Source organism: Babylonia areolata, chromosome 19 (assembly GCF_041734735.1).
Source record: "Babylonia areolata isolate BAREFJ2019XMU chromosome 19, ASM4173473v1, whole genome shotgun sequence".
Classification (NCBI taxonomy): Eukaryota; Metazoa; Mollusca; class Gastropoda; order Neogastropoda; family Buccinidae; genus Babylonia; species Babylonia areolata.
In genome coordinates, this window is record NC_134894.1 from 51,052,485 (window position 1) to 51,073,497 (window position 21,013).

General features: G+C 44.6%; 1 protein-coding gene across 1 annotated transcript in view; it reads right to left on the reverse strand.

Moving 5' to 3' along the window:
• LOC143294198 (uncharacterized) overlaps window positions 1–21,013 on the reverse strand; it is a 117,193-nt gene that overhangs the window by 32,367 nt on the left and 63,813 nt on the right. The window contains exons 46-66 of the mRNA XM_076605629.1: window positions 20,394–20,725; window positions 18,413–18,563; window positions 16,928–17,221; window positions 15,760–16,466; window positions 14,755–15,072; window positions 14,195–14,538; window positions 13,594–13,861; window positions 12,865–13,152; window positions 12,388–12,675; window positions 11,551–11,838; window positions 11,074–11,361; window positions 10,561–10,848; window positions 10,216–10,371; window positions 9,535–9,822; window positions 8,671–9,309; window positions 7,829–8,016; window positions 6,405–6,624; window positions 2,993–3,072; window positions 2,368–2,752; window positions 1,504–1,797; window positions 260–613 (exon numbers count right to left, since the gene is read on the reverse strand). Of these exons, the coding sequence (XP_076461744.1) occupies window positions 260–613; window positions 1,504–1,797; window positions 2,368–2,752; window positions 2,993–3,072; window positions 6,405–6,624; window positions 7,829–8,016; window positions 8,671–9,309; window positions 9,535–9,822; window positions 10,216–10,371; window positions 10,561–10,848; window positions 11,074–11,361; window positions 11,551–11,838; window positions 12,388–12,675; window positions 12,865–13,152; window positions 13,594–13,861; window positions 14,195–14,538; window positions 14,755–15,072; window positions 15,760–16,466; window positions 16,928–17,221; window positions 18,413–18,563; window positions 20,394–20,725 (6,458 nt within the window). The remainder of the gene's footprint in view (window positions 1–259; window positions 614–1,503; window positions 1,798–2,367; window positions 2,753–2,992; window positions 3,073–6,404; window positions 6,625–7,828; window positions 8,017–8,670; window positions 9,310–9,534; window positions 9,823–10,215; window positions 10,372–10,560; window positions 10,849–11,073; window positions 11,362–11,550; window positions 11,839–12,387; window positions 12,676–12,864; window positions 13,153–13,593; window positions 13,862–14,194; window positions 14,539–14,754; window positions 15,073–15,759; window positions 16,467–16,927; window positions 17,222–18,412; window positions 18,564–20,393; window positions 20,726–21,013) is intronic.

Consider the following 21,013-nt stretch of genomic DNA (forward strand, 5'->3'; position numbering starts at 1 on the left):
AGACAAATGTTTTTCAGAGAGTAAGATAGAGCTTGTCTATTTAACTTCAATAAAACATTTAGCAAGTGATCAGAACGGCTAAGTGCATTATGAATCATTCTGAAGAAAAAAATCATATCAAACAAATTAAATAAAAGTATATTCTATTCATTGTTTCGTTTGTAGGTTAATTAGACGCGGAGAGGGAAAGAAGACAAACGTGTATACAATGAGCGACAAAACATGTTAACAGCACATGTTTTACAGATGGCTGACTCACCAGGACAGGAACAGAGGTACTTGATCTTGTAGTCACTACAGGGGATGGGGAAGTTGTCAGCATTGTTACACTGAAGACCTCCGTCTGTTGTACAGGTGAGAATCTCTCCACTGCTGTAGTACTCGATACCATCCGCTGTCTGACAGTCTACCTGTGTGATGGTACCTCCAGGGCAGAATGACGTCAGCTCTGATGATGTCATCTTTTCCATATCTCCATCCCCAGTGTCAGGAGTATCCTTGTTGATCCAGGCAGACCAGCCGCTGACACAGACCTGGTTTGTGGCTGCTGTCGTTGGCTCAACTTTGATGGTGGTGGGTTCCATTGTTGTAGTAGTGGGAGCTGCGGTCGATGCTATGGAGAAGATTAGATGAACAGAAACTAATTGACTAAAATGCTTCTCTATTGGCCATTTTGGCAGAATTAGCATCCTTAAAATCTCTCTCTCTCTCTCTCGCTCTCTCACATACATGCACATACGCATAAACACACACACACACACACACACACACACACACACACACACACACACACACATGTGCATATGAGCAAGCTTTAGCAACTATACAGATTCGTGCATACATGTATCTAACCAGGAGACACAACACTCACAAAATACTGAACAAACCCTTGCCCAAATTAAAAACGTTCTTGAATCAAATGCTTGGACTAAAATCAAATGTGGATCAGCTTTAAAGCTGACGTCAGCTGGTATTGTAACAGACAATCTAACGACATTATGTTAAAAAAAATAGATTTGGATAAGAAATAAAAAAGGTAAGATATAAGTTTATTGTCTGTTAATTCACATAAATTTGTCTTTTGGTTCGAGTACAAGCAACATCACACATATTAAGTACAATCACATTAAGAACAAGACCATTCATTTAAACATGCAACACAAAAACTTAGGTAATAAAATCAAGCTGATTAGACAAAATAAGACGTCATGTCATTGAAAATGAAACACAAGATAAGCCAGTATTCACTTCACACACACACACACACACACACACACACACACACACACATATGGGTGCATACACACACACACACACACACACACACACACACACCGTTACATGGATTCCAGTTTCAATGGTAATAGCTGTACTTTGTAATCTAAAGCAACGCAGAACTAGAATGAATATATATGATCCAGAATAACTAAAGCGACGCAGAGCTAGAATGAATATATATGACTCAGACACTTTAAACCTGCTTGCTTGTCAGTAACAACTCACCAGGACAGGAACACAGGTACTGTATCTTGTAGTCACTACAGGGGATGGGGAAGTTGTCAGCATTGTTACACTGAAGACCTCCGTCTGTTGTACAGGTGAGAATCTCTCCACTGCTGTAGTACTCGATACCATCCGCTGTCTGACAGTCTACCTGTGTGATGGTACCTCCAGGGCAGAATGACGTCAGCTCTGATGATGTCATCATTTCCACATCTCCATCGCCAGTGTCAGGAGTATCCTTGTTGATCCAGGCAGACCAGCCACTGACACAGTCAGAAGCAGGAGCTGTCGAATCTGTATTGAAAGAAGAATACCCATTTTACTTTTCTTGATCATCAGTAATCACAGCGTGATCATGGAAGAACATAAACTAAACTGGGGGAAGTTCGTATTCTTTAAAATATTTGAAAACTGATTGTGTATTGTCGACTCTGACATGACTTCACAGACATTTTAGTGACCATAATGACTTGTTAAAGGCAATGCAGTTGTTAGATGACTTGAAAAGCTCTAAATATCAGTAAGATACTGGAGAGAGACAGAGGAAGGGAGGGAAAACGGAAGGAAGGGAGAGATAGATAGTGACAGGGAGAGAAGAAGAACAAGAACAAGAACAAGAACAAATGTTTCAATTGCGAAAAGGCCTGTGACCCGTTGCAAACATAATATACATAAAGAAACCTACCAGACAGGGAGAGAAAGAGAGAGAGAGAGAGAGAGAGAGAGAGAGAGAGAGAGAGAGAGAGAGAGAGAACGCTTGGTCATGGTAACTGTATTGCTTTCCTCAGTACTTGGGTTTCATTTACAATTCTTTTCATTTACAATTCTTTACATCGTAGAAATGATAGGGAAAACTGAACTGACTTGCACACGGGCAGTAGATACGGATTTCATAATCCGCACAGCGTCCCTGCTGATCCACGTTCAGACACATCAGTCCCTTAGTGACGTCACAGGTGACGGAAGAAGGCGCGGGTTGGTGTGTGATGACGTCACGGCACTCTGCCCTGACAGGACTGTCACACAGTCTGAATGTGGAGCGCAGAGCGGCAAGATTCTCGATGTCACCGCTGCCAGTCAGGGGACTGTCGGTATTCATCCACTGGCTCCACCCACACAGCTGGTCAGAGGGGAGACCTGGGGTGGTTGTGAAGGAGCAAGAAGGATCGTGATTGGTGCAGAGGGCAGCGCCATTGTGACAGCTGCAGTCGGAGCAAGAGTCGTCAGGATTCTTCCAAGTTTCATAGGGCTGTGGACAAACGACACAACCGTCGTTGCTGTGGCTGTTTGAAACAAAACTGTTTAGAGAAATTGTTATGTTGGTCAGAATGTGTCAATACTCGTTGATTAAAAAAATCACAACAAAACCACTAACTGGGTAAACGATGTGTAAATCATGATATGTCGATGTCGTGTTTGTGGATGGTATATTAGCAAAATACCTCACCAACATTTCGTCAAAACCGTCGGAGTAATAAGACTGGCTTACCATAGCTTTTGTGCTATCGGGTTTCATGCAAGGGCACATCTCCTGTGCAACACACGTGTTGGCATCCAGTCGTTTCTCTCCTGGTTTACACACCACACTTTGTATGACAGGCTTGCAGCCAGGCACACATGCACCTGGATTGAAACCGTCACACAGACCAGAAGATCGTGCGGTGTAGTCACACAGTTCGTCGCACGTGTATGCACATGCGTCCCACATTTCGCCGACTACGCAAGACTCTGTACATACACACAGACACACCAGGATAATTATTCAGATTTTGGATTCACATCGAAGAAGAGCGGACAAAACAAAGGATTTTTCATTTTATTGCCGTTTTAGAGATCGTATTCGTTCTTTGGGAGAATGATTCTAATACTTTTCGGAAAGGGGAATATATATGGCATGCACCGTTCCCGAAATCGGAGTGTGGCTGCCTAAGTGTTGTGGTTAAAACATAAAAGATCAGAATTTGTGGCGGGAAGGGGTGTGGGAGAGCATGAAAATTCACGTGTTTGCTTTGTTTAATTGGATAATTTTGTTTAAGACTATGACAAGGTTTTGCAAAAGATTCAAGTTCAAACTCGGGAGTTCAAAAGTGTTACGAAAATGTTTCAGCAAAGAGACAGACAGACAGACAGACAGACAGACAGACACACACACACACACACACACACACACACAGAGAGAGAGAGGGGAGGGGAGTTTCTTCAATATCAAAATTGTTTAAATGTGAAAAAAAAAGGAAAAAATCTCACCAACATAAGCTCTCTCTCTCTCTCTCTCTCTCTCTCTCTCTCTCTCTCTCTCTCTCTGTGTGTGTGTGTAGGGAATGTAGGCTTAGTAGGACGAAGGTTCGTAGATTGTTGAGAAAATATAGAAGAACGTTAGATAAAGATGATGAAATTTCATATGTAAGAGCTAGAAGAGAATATAAAAACACTTTAGTTAGAAAGCAAAAGTTGTTTAATAAAAATCTTTTGGACAGTCTTGAGTGTTCTATTAATAATCAACAAGAATTTTGGAAAAATATGAATAAAATTTGTTCTAAAAAAAAGCAGTCGAAGCATGATATTTCTATTGATAAATGGTTTGGGCATTTTAAAGCCTTACTTGATAAAGATTTATCATATGATAGTGATGAATTTGTGTTACCAGATGTGGAGAATCATTCTATGAATCGCCCTATTTCACACGAAGATGTTCTTTTTGCGCTTAGAAAAGGAAAAAAAACAACAGCAAAGCTGCAGGTCCCGATGGTATTCTTGGGGAATTCTTAAGAACTTCTTGTGAACAAAGTATACATTTTTTTCGTAAAGTTCTTCAACAAGCTATTTGATGAGGGCATTTATCCTGAAAGCTGGTGTGAGGCTGTTATCCTTCCATTATATAAGAAGGGTAATATCAATGATATAAATAATTATAGAGGCATATCACTGTCAAATATTAGTAGCAAAGTGTTTAGTACAATAATTAATCGGCGACTTCAGGAATTTGTTGAGGAAAATAATATAACTGGGGAGTATCAAGCTGGTTTTAAGCGAGGATATTCAACAACTGACCATATGTTTACCCTTTTGGCCTTAATTCAGAAACAGTTTTCTTATAATCGCAAACTTTATGTTGCCTTTATTGATTTTGAAAAGGCGTTTGATTCTATTAAGAGGAACATATTATGGCCTATCTTAATTAAACATGGTATTAGAGGAAAGCTTTTTAATTGTGTTAAGAATATGTATAATGTTGTAAAAACAAGAATCAGATCTGGAGACAAGCTTACTGATTATATTAATTGTACTAGAGGTGTGAAACAAGGGGATGTGTGCAGTCCTATCTTATTTTCATTATTCATAAATGAATTGGCAATAGAAGTAATAGAGAAGGGTAGGTATGGTGCTATGTTTACAATTGATTATTTTGAATTGTTTGTTTTATTACTAGCGGATGATATAGTTTTATTCTCAGAAACTGTTACTGGTTTACAGTCTCAACTAAACAGCCTGAAAAATGCAGCAAGTAAATTACAGTTATGTGTTAATTTGAATAAAAGTAATATTATTGTATTTAGGAAGGGGGGGTACTTGGCAGCGAGGGAAAGGTGGTTTTTTGATGGTGTTGCATTGTCTGTTGTGAATGCTTACAAATACCTTGGGTCCTTTTTTCAACTCGTTTAAGTTTTGTAGCAGCATGTAGAGACCTGCCTAGTAAAGCAAAAAATGCATTGATATTTGTGATGAGGAAATTGTATTGAATAGCAATTCTTTGGATCTTTTTCTTAAAATTTTTGATGCTCAAATACAACCCATTGTGCAGTATGGATCAGAACTGTGGGGACTGGATAAAAAAGCTATTGTGCATTGTGAGTCGGTGCATTTGTTTGGGTTAAAAAAAGTTTTTAGGAGTTAGTATGAGAACACCAAATGACTTAGTTTATGGTGAGACGAATAGGTATCCTATTTATATTAACTCTGCAGTTAGATGTGTCAGTTATTGGCTAAAATTAACAAAAATGAATAATGATAGACTGCCACGAAAAGCTTATGACATGTTGTATGATTTAGACTTGAAGGGAAAAAATAACTGGGTTTCTAATGTACGATTATGTTTATTTGAACTTGGTTTTGGGTATGCTTGGGTTAATCAAGGAGTAGGTGACGATAAATTATTTGTGCGAATTATCCGCCAACGACTGATTGACTGCAGATGGCAAGATTGGGAAAACCACACTAAATATAGTGACAGATTTGATTAATATAGAGCGTATAGTTCGACTCACTTAGTGAAGAAATATCTGTCTCTGAATTTAGATCGTTATTTACGATTTATCTTGACCAGATTTAGATTTGGCATAACCGAAATTAATGTTCATCAGTTTCGCTATAACAATAGAAATAACTTTGCTTTGTTATGTCCATTGTGCAAAGTCTCTATTGAAGATGAAGTTCATTTTGTCTTGATATGTCCTGCTTTGCATCATCTTCGTGTGAAATTCTTACCAAAGAAGTATTATACAGATCCATGTTTGTTCCGATTAGGTCTACTGATGGCTTCCAGTAATGAAAATATCGTTCGTAGTTTGGCACTTTATCTGTTCAAAGCATTTCAGCTGCGAGTATCTCTTGTATCATAAATTTTGTGAGGACCTGTGGTGCTCATCTACGTATTGATTATTAACTGTTGTTGCCCATCTTCATATGGAACAAGGCCTTAAATGAATAAAATATATCAGTCTCTCTCTCTCTCTCTCTCTCTCTCTCTCTCTCTCTCACAACATCAAGAGAAACGTCCAAGCGCAAAACCATATATTGCAGTCTTTTTCCTTTATCCATCCCTCTTCCTCTACACATTGCGGCTAATCAATGGCCTACGACTCCTGAAATCTGGCAATATAAGTGCAAGTGGAAGTTCTTACGAGTGGTTTTCTCCTGAGGCAGGCTTGGTGCGATGGTTGTTCTTAGGCTGGGAGGTTGTCCGGTGCACATGGGAGACCAGCACAGGACCCGAACCTCGTAGTCGTAGCAGGAAGAGAGGCCCTGCTCCCTGTTGTAACAGCGGAGGCCGTTGTGGGCGTCACACGCCACCTGGGACTGTCCAGCAGCGTCCACAGACACCTGACTGTCCACCACGCGACACTGGACACAGCCATGGAATACGACATACTCACAGCCATGGAATACGGCATGCACACAGCCATGGATTACGACATGCTCACAGCCATGGAATACGACATGCTCACAGCCATGGAATACGACATACTCACAGCCATGGAATACGGCATGCACATAGCCATGGATTACGACATGCTCACAGCCATGGAATACGACATGCTCACAGCCATGGAATACGACATGCACACAGCCATGGATTACGACATGCTCATAGCCATGGATTACGACATGCTCACAGCCATGGAATACGGCATGCTCACAGCCATGGAATACGGCATGCACACAGCCATGGATTACGACATGCTCACAGCCATGGAATACGGCATGCTCACAGCCATGGAATACGGCATGCACACAGCCATGGATTACGACATGCTCACAGCCATGGAATACGGCATGCACACAGCCATGGATTACGACATGCTCATAGCCATGGATTACGACATGCACACATCACGTCACGGCATGTCTCTTCGGTGTGAAATAGGCATTGGACATCTCAACTGCATACAGGCAGAGATACAGACATGGGGAGAGAGAGAGAGAGAGAGAGAGAGAGAGAGAGAGAGAGAGAGAGAGAGAGAGAATGATTATTAGCATCAAAGCCCAAGATTTAGAAATATGGAGAAATGAGTGAGTTCAAAGGCAGTACAATGATGATATGATGATGATACAAATGTTGGTGATGATAATCATCTAAAAAAATTGAGACGATGGCAGTTCTGTAGAAACACAAGAAAAACAACTTTTAACTAAAATATTCTGACATCATCCTCTTCGAGTGACTGTATTCTATTCAGCAGTGAGGTTACTGACATCATAATGCTATTTTGTCTGCACACACACACACACACACACACACACACACAGAGTGAACAGTGAACAAGAAATACAAACCACAGAAAATAACTTGAGAATTGTGAGGACTGCAGATTTCCTTTTCTTCCACTATCCCATGCCTAAGCAAAACATCCTCTCTACCTATCGTTAGTTCGATAGGAAAAGAAATTAAAAATGATTGCTGGAAGGAAAAAAAACGCACAAGAAAATGTGTGGCGCTCTAAGTGTTGCGACGCACTCTCCCTGGGTAGAGCAGCCCGAATTTCACACTGAGAAATCTGTTGTGACAAAAAAGAGTGATACAATACAATACAATACAATACAATACCTCCATGTCAATGATGGTCGGGCACAGGCCATAAGTCCGTTTCAGCAAATCGATCGTTTCCAGGTCGCCCAGATCATTGTGCATGGAGTCAGGAGAGTCTGCGTTCAGCCAGGGAGACCAGGCGCACTGAACAGCTATGGGCTGTTTTGGTGCATTGGTGTTGAAGGTTGGAGACACTGTGGTCACATCTGAGGAACGACACAACAGGAAGGTATGATTTACAAAAACAAAGTACTTCCCCCCAATCCAGATTTCTGTCATTAAAAAAAAAATCAAATGAAATCATGAAAACATAAACACACACACCGACACCAACACACACAGCCACAGACAGACAGACAGAGAGACTCACTCACACACACACACACACACACACACACACACACACACACACACACACACACACACACACAAGCACACACACATACATGCATTGTACTGAGTAAGAATGGGAAATTGAGAATGAAAATCCACAGTACATATTGACCCCACTCGTGGTAATTATCTCAAAACAGCAATGAGGGATACTCGTTTATTTTTTTATTGAATAAGTGATGACTTCACGCGGGTATCTTCGCAAAATATCATAATTACGTCAATCAAGCAGATTGAAAGACAGTCCGAATGCAACACACACACACACACACACACACACACACACACACACACACACACACACACACACACACACACACACACACATACACACAGAAAACAGAAGACAAAACACACACACACACACACACACACACACACACACACACACACACTTATGTATGTATGTATGTATGTATGTATATGGACAGACACACAGACAGACAATTCCGAAGACTGCTACATACCATCACACTGGCAGAAGTATCGAATCTGGTAGTCAGAACATGGGACAGGGAAGTTGTCATTGTTGTTGCACACCAGGCCATTAGTCAGGTCACAGGTAAGAATCTCGCCACTGCTGTAGGAGGGTATATCTCCTGTGGTGTAGCACTGAATGTCGGTGATCTGACCGCCACACATGACTGCTCTCTCCACGTCAGTAAGCACCTCGTGGTCACCATCGCCTGTAGTGGGACTGTCCTTATTGATCCATCGAGTCCAGAAGTTCTTTGGACACGCGAGAGATGGTGGCACAGACTGCGCATATGGCGTAACTACAGGATTGGATGTCGAGGTCACATTTTCACTGCACTTACATCTGTATCTTACTTTGTAATCAGAACAAGGGATGGGGGAATTGTCACCATTGCTACACACCAGTCCAGTGTTGAGATCACAGGTAACAATCTCTCCAGAACTGTAATACTTGATACCGTCAGTTGTCTCACATTCAATCTCTACCAGTTGACCTCCTGGACACAGCTGTTGTTTCTCTTGATCTGTCAGTTTCTCCAAATCTCCATCTCCAGTGTCTGGAGAATCCTGGTTGATCCAGTCAGTCCAGCCATTGGTACATGTGTACGGTTGGGCTGTAGGTGTGTACCCTGTGTAACCAGGTGGATAGGCGGTGGGTGTTTCACCTGTGTAACCAGGTGGGTAGGCAGTGGGTGTTTGACCAGTGTAGCCAGGTGGGTAGGCAGTTGGTGTTTGACCTGTGTAACCAGGTGGGTAGGCAGTTGGTGTTTGACCAGTGTAACCAGGTGGGTAGGCAGTTGGTGTTTGACCAGTGTAACCAGGTGGATAGGCAGTTGGTACATCCAGACACTTACACCTGTACCTCACCTGGTAGTCAGAACAAGGGATGGGGGAATTGTCACCATTGCTACACACCAGTCCAGTGTTGAGATCACAGGTAACAATCTCTCCAGAACTGTAATACTTGATACCGTCCGTTGTCTCACATTCAATCTCTACCAGCTGACCTCCTGGACACAGCTGTTGTTTCTCTTGATCTGTCAGTTTCTCCAAATCTCCATCTCCAGTGTCTGGAGAATCCTGGTTGATCCAGTCAGTCCAGCCATTGGTACATGTGTACGGTTGGGCGGTAGGTGTGTACCCTGTGTAACCAGGTGGATAGGCAGTGGGTGTTTGACCAGTATAGCCAGGTGGGTAGGCAATTGGTGTTTGACCAGTGTAACCAGGTGGGTAGGCAGTTGGTGTTTCACCTGTGTAACCAGGTGGATAGGCAGTGGGTGTTTTACCTGTGTAACCAGGTGGATAGTCAGTGGATGTTTGACCAGTGTAACCAGGTGGGTAGGCAGTTGGTGTTTGACCAGTGTAACCAGGTGGATAGGCAGTTGGTACCTCCAGACACTTACACCTGTACCTCACTTGGTAGTCAGAACAAGGGATGGGGGAATTGTCACCATTGCTACACACGAGTCCAGTGTTGAGATCACAGGTAACAATCTCTCCAGAACTGTAATACTTGATACCGTCAGTTGTCTCACATTCAATCTCTACCAGCTGACCTCCTGGACACAGCTGTTGTTTCTCTTGATCTGTCAGTTTCTCCAAATCTCCATCTCCAGTGTCTGGAGAATCCTGGTTGATCCAGTCAGTCCAGCCATTGGTACATGTGTACGTTTGGGCTGTAGGTGTGTACCCTGTGTAACCAGGTGGATAGGCGGTGGGTGTTTCACCTGTGTAACCAGGTGGGTAGGCAGTGGGTGTTTGACCAGTGTAGCCAGGTGGGTAGGCAGTTGGTGTTTGACCTGTGTAACCAGGTGGGTAGGCAGTTGGTGTTTGACCAGTGTAACCAGGTGGATAGGCAGTTGGTACATCCAGACACTTACACCTGTACCTCACCTGGTAGTCAGAACAAGGGATGGGGGAATTGTCACCATTGCTACACACCAGTCCAGTGTTGAGATCACAGGTAACAATCTCTCCAGAACTGTAATACTTGATACCGTCCGTTGTCTCACATTCAATCTCTACCAGCTGACCTCCTGGACACAGCTGTTGTTTCTCTTGATCTGTCAGTTTCTCCAAATCTCCATCTCCAGTGTCTGGAGAATCCTGGTTGATCCAGTCAGTCCAGCCATTGGTGCATGTATACGGTTGGGCGGTAGGTGTGTACCCTGTGTAACCAGGTGGATAGGCGGTGGGTGTTTCACCTGTGTAACCAGGTGGGTAGGCAGTGGGTGTTTGACCAGTGTAGCCAGGTGGGTAGGCAGTTGGTGTTTGACCTGTGTAACCAGGTGGGTAGGCAGTTGGTGTTTGACCAGTGTAACCAGGTGGGTAGGCAGTTGGTGTTTGACCAGTGTAACCAGGTGGATAGGCAGTTGGTACATCCAGACACTTACACCTGTACCTCACCTGGTAGTCAGAACAAGGGATGGGGGAATTGTCACCATTGCTACACACCAGTCCAGTGTTGAGATCACAGGTAACAATCTCTCCAGAACTGTAATACTTGATACCGTCCGTTGTCTCACATTCAGTCTCTACCAGTTGACCTCCTGGACACAGCTGTTGTTTCTCTTGATCTGTCAGTTTCTCCAAATCTCCATCTCCAGTGTCTGGAGAATCCTGGTTGATCCAGTCAGTCCAGCCATTGGTGCATGTATACGGTTGGGCGGTAGGTGTGTACCCTGTGTAACCAGGTGGATAGGCGGTGGGTGTTTCACCTGTGTAACCAGGTGGGTAGGCAGTTGGTGTTTGACCTGTGTAACCAGGTGGGTAGGCAGTTGGTGTTTGACCAGTGTAACCAGGTGGGTAGGCAGTTGGTGTTTGACCAGTGTAACCAGGTGGATAGGCAGTTGGTACCTCCAGACACTTACACCTGTACCTCACTTGGTAGTCAGAACAAGGGATGGGGGAATTGTCACCATTGCTACACACCAGTCCAGTGTTGAGATCACAGGTAACAATCTCTCCAGAACTGTAATACTTGATACCGTCTGTTGTCTCACATTCAATCTCTACCAGCTGACCTCCTGGACACAGCTGTTGTTTCTCTTGATCTGTCAGTTTCTCCAAATCTCCATCTCCAGTGTCTGGAGAATCCTGGTTGATCCAGTCAGTCCAGCCATTGGTGCATGTATACGGTTGGGCGGTAGGTGTGTACCCTGTGTAACCAGGTGGATAGGCGTTGGGTGTTTCACCTGTGTAACCAGGTGGGTAGGCAGTTGGTGTTTGACCCGTGTAGCCAGGTGGGTAGGCAGTTGGTGTTTGACCCGTGTAACCAGGCGGGTAGGCAATTGGTGTTTGACCAGTGTAACTAGGTGGGTAGCCAGTGGGTGTTTGACCAGTGTAGCCAGGTGGGTAGGCAGTTGGTGTTTGACCAGTGTAACCAGGTGGGTAGGCAGTTGGTGTTTGACCCGTGTAACCAGGCGGGTAGGCAATTGGTGTTTGACCAGTGTAACCAGGTGGATAGGCAGTTGGTGTTTGACCAGTGTTGTCAGGTGGGTAGGCAGTGGGTGTTTTACCTGTGTAACCAGGTGGATAGGCAGTTGGTGTTTGACCAGTGTAGCCAGGTGGGTAGGCAGTTGGTGTTTGACCTGTGTAACCAGGTGGGTAGGCAGTTGGTGTTTGACCAGTGTAACCAGGTGGGTAGGCAGTTGGTGTTTGACCAGTGTAACCAGGTGGATAGGCAGTTGGTACATCCAGACACTTACACCTGTACCTCACCTGGTAGTCAGAACAAGGGATGGGGGAATTGTCACCATTGCTACACACCAGTCCAGTGTTGAGATCACAGGTAACAATCTCTCCAGAACTGTAATACTTGATACCGTCCGTTGTCTCACATTCAGTCTCTACCAGTTGACCTCCTGGACACAGCTGTTGTTTCTCTTGATCTGTCAGTTTCTCCAAATCTCCATCTCCAGTGTCTGGAGAATCCTGGTTGATCCAGTCAGTCCAGCCATTGGTGCATGTATACGGTTGGGCGGTAGGTGTGTACCCTGTGTAACCAGGTGGATAGGCGGTGGGTGTTTCACCTGTGTAACCAGGTGGGTAGGCAGTTGGTGTTTGACCTGTGTAACCAGGTGGGTAGGCAGTTGGTGTTTGACCAGTGTAACCAGGTGGGTAGGCAGTTGGTGTTTGACCAGTGTAACCAGGTGGATAGGCAGTTGGTACCTCCAGACACTTACACCTGTACCTCACTTGGTAGTCAGAACAAGGGATGGGGGAATTGTCACCATTGCTACACACCAGTCCAGTGTTGAGATCACAGGTAACAATCTCTCCAGAACTGTAATACTTGATACCGTCTGTTGTCTCACATTCAATCTCTACCAGCTGACCTCCTGGACACAGCTGTTGTTTCTCTTGATCTGTCAGTTTCTCCAAATCTCCATCTCCAGTGTCTGGAGAATCCTGGTTGATCCAGTCAGTCCAGCCATTGGTGCATGTATACGGTTGGGCGGTAGGTGTGTACCCTGTGTAACCAGGTGGATAGGCGTTGGGTGTTTCACCTGTGTAACCAGGTGGGTAGGCAGTTGGTGTTTGACCCGTGTAGCCAGGTGGGTAGGCAGTTGGTGTTTGACCCGTGTAACCAGGCGGGTAGGCAATTGGTGTTTGACCAGTGTAACCAGGTGGGTAGCCAGTGGGTGTTTGACCAGTGTAGCCAGGTGGGTAGGCAGTTGGTGTTTGACCAGTGTAACCAGGTGGGTAGGCAGTTGGTGTTTGACCCGTGTAACCAGGCGGGTAGGCAATTGGTGTTTGACCAGTGTAACCAGGTGGATAGGCAGTTGGTGTTTGACCAGTGTTGTCAGGTGGGTAGGCAGTGGGTGTTTTACCTGTGTAACCAGGTGGATAGGCAGTTGGTGTTTGACCAGTGTAACCAGGTGGATAGGCAGTTGGTACCTCCAGGCACTTACACCTGTACCTCACTTGGTAGTCAGAACAAGGGATGGGGGAATTGTCACCATTGTTACAAACCAGTCCAGTGTTGAGATCACAGGAAACAATCTCTCCAGAACTGTAATACTTGATACCGTCCGTTGTCTCACATTCAATCTCTACCAGCTGACCTCCTGGACACAGCTGTTGTTTCTCTTGATCTGTCAGTTTCTCCAAATCTCCATCTCCAGTGTCTGGAGAATCCTGGTTGATCCAGTCAGTCCAGCCGTTGGTACATGTGTACGGCTGGGCGGTAGGTGTGTACCCTGTGTAACCAGGTGGATAGGCGGTGGGTGTTTCACCTGTGTAACCAGGTGGGTAGGCAGTTGGTGTTTGACCAGTGTAACCAGGCGGGTAGGCAGTTGGTGTTTGACCAGTGTAACCAGGTGGGTAGGCAGTTGGTGTTTGACCAGTGTAACCAGGTGGATAGGCAGTGGGTGTTTGACCAGTGTAACCAGGTGGGTAGGCAGTTGGTGTTTGACCAGTGTAACCAGGTGGATAGGCAGTGGGTGTTTGACCAGTGTAACCAGGTGGGTAGGCAGTTGGTGTTTGACCAGTGTAACCAGGTGGGTAGGCAGTTGGTGTTTGACCAGTGTAACCAGGTGGATAGGCAGTTGGTACCTCCAGGCACTTACACCTGTACCTCACTTGGTAGTCAGAACAAGGGATGGGGGAATTGTCACCATTGCTACACACCAGTCCAGTGTTGAGATCACAGGTAACAATCTCTCCAGAACTGTAATACTTGATACCGTCAGTTGTCTCACATTCAATCTCTACCAGCTGACCTCCTGGACACAGCTGTTGTTTCTCTTGATCTGTCAGTTTCTCCAAATCTCCATCTCCAGTGTCTGGAGAATCCTGGTTGATCCAGTCAGTCCAGCCGTTAGTACATGTGTACGGTTGGGCGGTAGGTGTGTACCCTGTGTAACCAGGTGGATAGGCGGTGGGTATTTCACCTGTGTAACCAGGTGGGTAGGCAGTGGGTGTTTGACCAGTGTAGCCAGGTGGGTAAGCAGTTGGTGTTTGACCAGTATAACCAGGTGGGTAGGCAGTGGGTGTTTGACCCGTGTAGCCAGGTGGGTAGGCATTTGGTGTTTGTCCAGTGTAACCAGGTGGGTAGGCAGTTGGTGTTTGACCAGTGTAACCAGGTGGATAGGCAGTTGGTACCTCCAGGCACTTACACCTGTACCTCACTTGGTAGTCAGAACAAGGGATGGGGGAATTGTCACCATTGCTACACACCAGTCCAGTGTTGAGATCACAGGTAACAATCTCTCCAGAACTGTAATACTTGATACCGTCAGTTGTCTCACATTCAATCTCTACCAGCTGACCTCCTGGACACAGCTGTTGTTTCTCTTGATCTGTCAGTTTCTCCAAATCTCCATCTCCAGTGTCTGGAGAATCCTGGTTGATCCAGTCAGTCCAGCCATTGGTACATGTGTACGGTTGGGCTGTAGGTGTGTACCCTGTGTAGCTAGGTGGATAGGCAGTGGGTGTTTGACCAGTGTAACCAGGTGGGTAGGCAGTTGGTGTTTTGCCAGTGTAACCAGGTGGGTAGGTAGTGGGTGTTACACCTGTATACCATGATGGATATACCGTTGGTGTATTTCCTGTTGTTGCCACATATTCTGAAAAAGAAAGTACTGAATCAAGATACAGCAACAAAAGTAATGGTAGTAGCTGAAGCTGAAATACACGTGCACATACAATTTTATCTTGTCTCTGTCCTCTTCCTTCTTTAAAATCCTCGATCCACTCCCTTTATACAACCCTCTCCCAGTATGAAATCTGGGAAAATTTCCAGTGACTTTTAAGAAAGATGCATTATGCATATATCATTTGATATGTGTTTACTGGGAAAGAAAGAAATTAGTTCGCTTGGTATTGCAAAAGAATTTGCAAAAAACAAACTAAAAAACAACAACAAGCAAACAAAACCCCCCACATGATTTGAGAAAAATTAATAACTAAAGTGAGAAATAACATATTTAAGTTTGAACACTTGTCAGCACGTGCAAGAAAGGGTGATAAAACACAATAATTCAAAACCAATACAGTTTAAACAATGCGTCTACTCTCAATGAGCTCTGTATCAACAACACATTCAGTTTCAGACATTTCGTCCACATATGACCCACCTTTACACTGACAGCGGTATCTGATCTTGAAGTTCTCGCAATAGGAGTTCAAAACCAGATCACACTTGAAGCCTGTCTGCACATCGCAGGTGGTGACGAGCATGTATTTGAGGTAGTAGGGCTGGTTGTCGACAGCCGAGTTGCATTCCGCCTCCTCCACCACACCGCCAGGACACAGGGAGGCAAGCTCCACTTGGCTCAGCCCCTCAAAGTCCCCGTCAGTTAGGTCCTGGTCACGGTCATACCAGTTGCTCCAGCCACTGACACAGGTACCCGATGGAGGTGGGGTGACAGTAGTAAGGGGTGGCCTAGTGGTGATGGTTGGACATTCATCACACAGAACACGAATCTCGTAGTCGAAACAGGTGGAGTCAGGTGTGTCAACACACAGCAACATTTTTTGGTCCAGGTCACAGGTCACACCTGGCTGACCAGCAACATCCCATGGCAGGTGCGTGCTGGCCACTCGGCACTCTATTTTGATGACCTGGGCAGGGTCACAGAGGCCGACCAAGCCCACCATGTCATAGACATTCTCGAACTCACTGCCTGCTGCGGGCGCGTTGGTGTTGACCCAGGGGGACCAGTACACACAGCCGGCGTCAGGGGTCATTTGTGGCCCAGCTGTGGGGGTGGCCATGGGGGTCCCGGTGCTGATGTGGGGCAAGGGCGTGAAAGATGGGGACTGACATCCAAATATGTTGAACCTGAGAAAAGAAAATGACCGACAATGGGACTGACATGTGACTCCTTGAACCTTATGCTGACGCTTATGGACAGTACCAGAAAACAAAGAATAAAGGACAAATTTGGCAACAAAATGGCTGAATTCCTCCAAACCTACCACCATATTTTTTGCCACTGGCTTCCTGTTTCAGTTCATAAGATATCTGCCTTGGCCCATCACTTTGGAATTTTTTTAGTTGTTTTTTTTTTTATCACGTAAGTTTATGATTTAGAGGTGGTACGCCTGCGGGTTAATGTACTTAATAACGCTTCATACTCTGCAAAATAAATTCAAACCAGTTACGATGATCCGGGGATTTCATTAACTTTTAAATTCAATGCACATGCATGTAACATCAGCTTAGGTCTGGACTCCTTGACAACACAGAACTGGTGAGTGGGGGACACAGGGGTGCACAAATTTCAAAACCTGTCCACTGACCTCAGAGCGATAGCTCCATGGAAGTCAAGGGGTCGGATTTGGATGTAACGAGCATGAACAAGAGGGAAGAGGTGCATGACGGGAGTGAAACGATCATTATTGCCGCTGAAGAGTTTGATGGTGCTGCCACCTGCTGTCTCGATGACAGGGTAGAACGACTGGCCGTCGTTGCTGTAGTACACTTCGTACTTGGTGACCCAGTTGTCAGAGTCGGCGCTGCCCTGTGTAATTACACCTCCGATGGAGTAACTGCTGAGAAAGTCCACTTCTATCCACTGCTTGTCATCGTTCACCCTGCAACAGTCATCCGTTGATTGATAATCAACAGACCGAGCAGTAACCAGTATGTAGATGAGAACACGTTTCCAACTTCACAATATTTCGATTTTCGTTGTGCGACTTGTTGCTTTATAATTTCGTTAATAACTCTTTCTTCAAATGGGGATTACATAAACATATGCATTTCAAAAGACAGAAATCTTTTGAAAAGCATTATAAATACTTATCAGATCAAACGTATAGAGAAAACAGGTTCCGTATGTATGGTTCTGAAACTTGATTATCCGTCAAGACCAGCATTACGTTTTATTTGAACACATTTCACCACGACTGAATCATCTTGAGGTTAAAATATTGTCCAAATGATTATCCAGTGCTTATAAATAAAAACCTGAAAATTACTCAATCAAATGCGTGACAAACAAAATGGCTATAAATACAAGAAGTGATAACAAAGCACACGAAAGCGTAGGACAGCCTTTAAAAAAAAAACAACCAACAGAAGGGGAGACTGAGACTGAGATTGAGACTGAGATGATTTATTCACTCAAGGCCATAGCCCCATATGAATGAAGGGCGATAATACAGTATACAGATGTCACCATACTATCAGTAAACATTCACCATTTTCACAATTAGTTAAAGAAATTATGATAATACTGTTTCTCTTAACTTAAAAGCTTTGTGTAAATACAGTGCGAGATTACGTATGACACCATCATCAGATGATGCCATCAATAAACATAATTTAAACAAACATGGACGTTCATAATATTTCTTTGGAATAAATCTTACGCGAAATCCATGCAACACAGGACACATCAAAACAAAATGCACTTCATCTTCATTTGACAGCTTGCACAAAGGACACAACTTCTCTGTGTGATCAACAATCTTATAACGATAAGAAAGGGAGACAGACTGAGAGAGAGACACAGACAGAAACAGAGAGAGAAAGGGGGGAGAGAGACATCCAGACAGAGACACAGACAGACAGACAGATGGTGAGATAGTGACAGACAGACTCAGATACACAGAGAGTCAGAGACACCGATACAGACAGACAGGGAGACAGATGAACAAACATACAGACAAGACACCAAACTTTATCGTAAGGTGTGTTAGCTCGAGCCTTCTCGTTGTGTGGAAAGTACCCCTCCACCTCTCCAGCCCCCACTGACCTGTCCACAGGCCTACAGTCCCTACCTGGGCTGCCACCCGCCGGAGTAAGGCCCGTCTTTCTGGGTGTAGATACGGGCCCTGTCTGCCGAGTGGAACACGTCCAGAACGCTGGATGCCTGCAGCTGGTTGCTGGATACTATGTCAGGGTTTGTCAGACCCATGGGCACGTTGCACACTGAAACGCATTCGCACTGAGTGAATGAATGAATGAATGAATGAGAGAGAGAGAGAGAGAGAGAGAGAGAGAGAGAGAGAGAGAGAGAGAGAGAGAGAACGAACGAATGATTTACTGTAGTCAGGCGTATTTTGCTCATTCACAAGGGGACAGGGTGGGGAAGGGGTTGTACATGTCAGAGACGTAATGAAATATGAGAACTGATGCGCTGTACACTTGATCATGACATGGAATCCATGGGGAGAGAGAGAGAGAGAGAGAGAGAGAGAGAGAGAGAGAGAGAGAGAGAGAAAGTGAGAGAGAGAAAGAGAGAGAAAGAGAGAGAGAGAAAGAGAGAGAGAGAGAGTGTGAGAAAGAGAGAGAAAGTGAGAGAGAGAGAGAGAGAGAGAGAGAGAGAGAGAGAGAGAGAGAGAGAGAAGACAGGACAAGACAAGACAGTCAAGACAAAGTTCTTTATTTCCGAGGATTATAGATAAGCACTGGTGCTCTTTTTTCATCCAGTACCCGCCCTGATTAGGGTCTGAACTACACAATACTAGATAACAACGGCATACCATGATTCTTACAACATACACAGAGATAAGGAGCACACTCATCTAAATTACAATGATGTGCAAATATAATAACAGTGGTACACATGGCAACAATGGGATATCATTGTATTACTCTTTTGTCACAACAGATTTCTCTGAGTGAAATTCGGGCTGCTCTCTCCAGGAAAAGCGCGTCGCTACACTGAGAGTACCACCCTTTTTTTCTGCCTGCAGTTACATTTGCTTTCATGTCGAAGTGGATTTTCTCCATAATTTGCCAGGAACAACCCTTTTGCTGCCGTGGGTTTTTCACGCGCGACATGTGCATGCTGCACACCGGACCTCTGTTCATCTCATCCTAATGAGTAGCGTCCAGACCACCACTCGAGGTCTAGTGGAGAGGAGGAAAATTGCTGGCGACTATGGAATTCGAACCAGCGCTCTCAGATTCTCTCGCTTTCTATGCGGACGCGCTTCCATTAGGCCAACACGTATATGGACTGGATAGATAGATAGAGAGAGAGAGAGACAGACAGATAGATAGATAGATAGATAGAGAGAGAGAGAGAGAGATAAAGAGACAGAAACAGAGAGAGAGAGAGATAGAGAGAGAGAGATAAAAAGACAGAGAGACAGAGAGAGACACGGAGAGACAGACAGACAGACAGAGAGAGAGAGAAGAGAGAGAGAGAGAGAGAGAGAGAGAGAGAGAGAGAGAGAGAGAGAGACGAAAGACAGGAGGGACACAGATAAGCAATGAACATACTTTCTCGCGTTCAGCCATCGCCCAACAGAGAAAGGAGGATGGATTGAATACCGACTCAAACTGTAGTGATGTTAAAAAGCGATCGGAAGGTTGTTTACAGAGAGAGTTTCTACAAGATGCACAGTTGTTAATGACAACATTACAACAATAAAAACAGACACACACACACAAACACACATACTACTACTACTACTAGTTCAGGCTGTCTAATCTGTAGTCTAAATAAGAAAGATATAGGCATAGACTGGGATGCACATCTTTGGAGAATTGTTAAAGGCATTCAATCGCCTGACGTCTTAACAGGCAGTTTTATAAATCAGAGAACTATTGCAGGTCTTTTGATGTCATGTAAAATCAAAGGATTAAATGAACTATTATCCAATAATGTGGATAGTCTACACTCTATCACACACACACACACACACACACACACACACGAATATACAAATGCGTACACGCATACACAGACACATACACAGACCGACACACGTACGGACATAGATACACAAAACAGGGATAGTAGACCCTCACGGTGCTCAGGGATTTCCCCGGTGTAATCAGGTGGCACAGCCGTGGGAGTCTGTCCAGTGTAGCCAGGAGGGATTGCAGTGGGTGTCTCTCCAGTGTAGTCAGGTGGGAAGGGAGTGGGAGTAAATCCCTGCCAGTTGGGAGGGACATAGATCGGAGTGTCGGGTTTGCAGCCCAGTATTTCAAATCGCAGAGCGAAGCCCTCGGGTCCAGGACCGACAGGATGCAGACGCACAAACTGAGCGATGACGTTGCGATTGAACAGATTCCGTACAGGTGTGTTTGGATCCGTATTACCTGTGAATAACTCCGACGTTGCCTGGCCAGGTAACACACTGCAAAATGCAAGCATATTGATGTTAAACTCACACGATGAGATAAACCAAAACAAACAAACTAACAAAACAAAACGCAGTATCTAATAATATCCCTTAATATTGTAAGTATGTGCTTCACTGCATTCCAGATTGCCTCACCAGGCATCACTCGCCAATTTGGTCCATCTGTTTCTTTGTGTAATTGTATGTGTGTTTATGTGTGTGTGAGGGAGAGATAGATACATAGAGAGAGAGAGAGAGAGAGACAGTTAAGAGACTGAGACAGAGACAGAGGATCACTAGAAC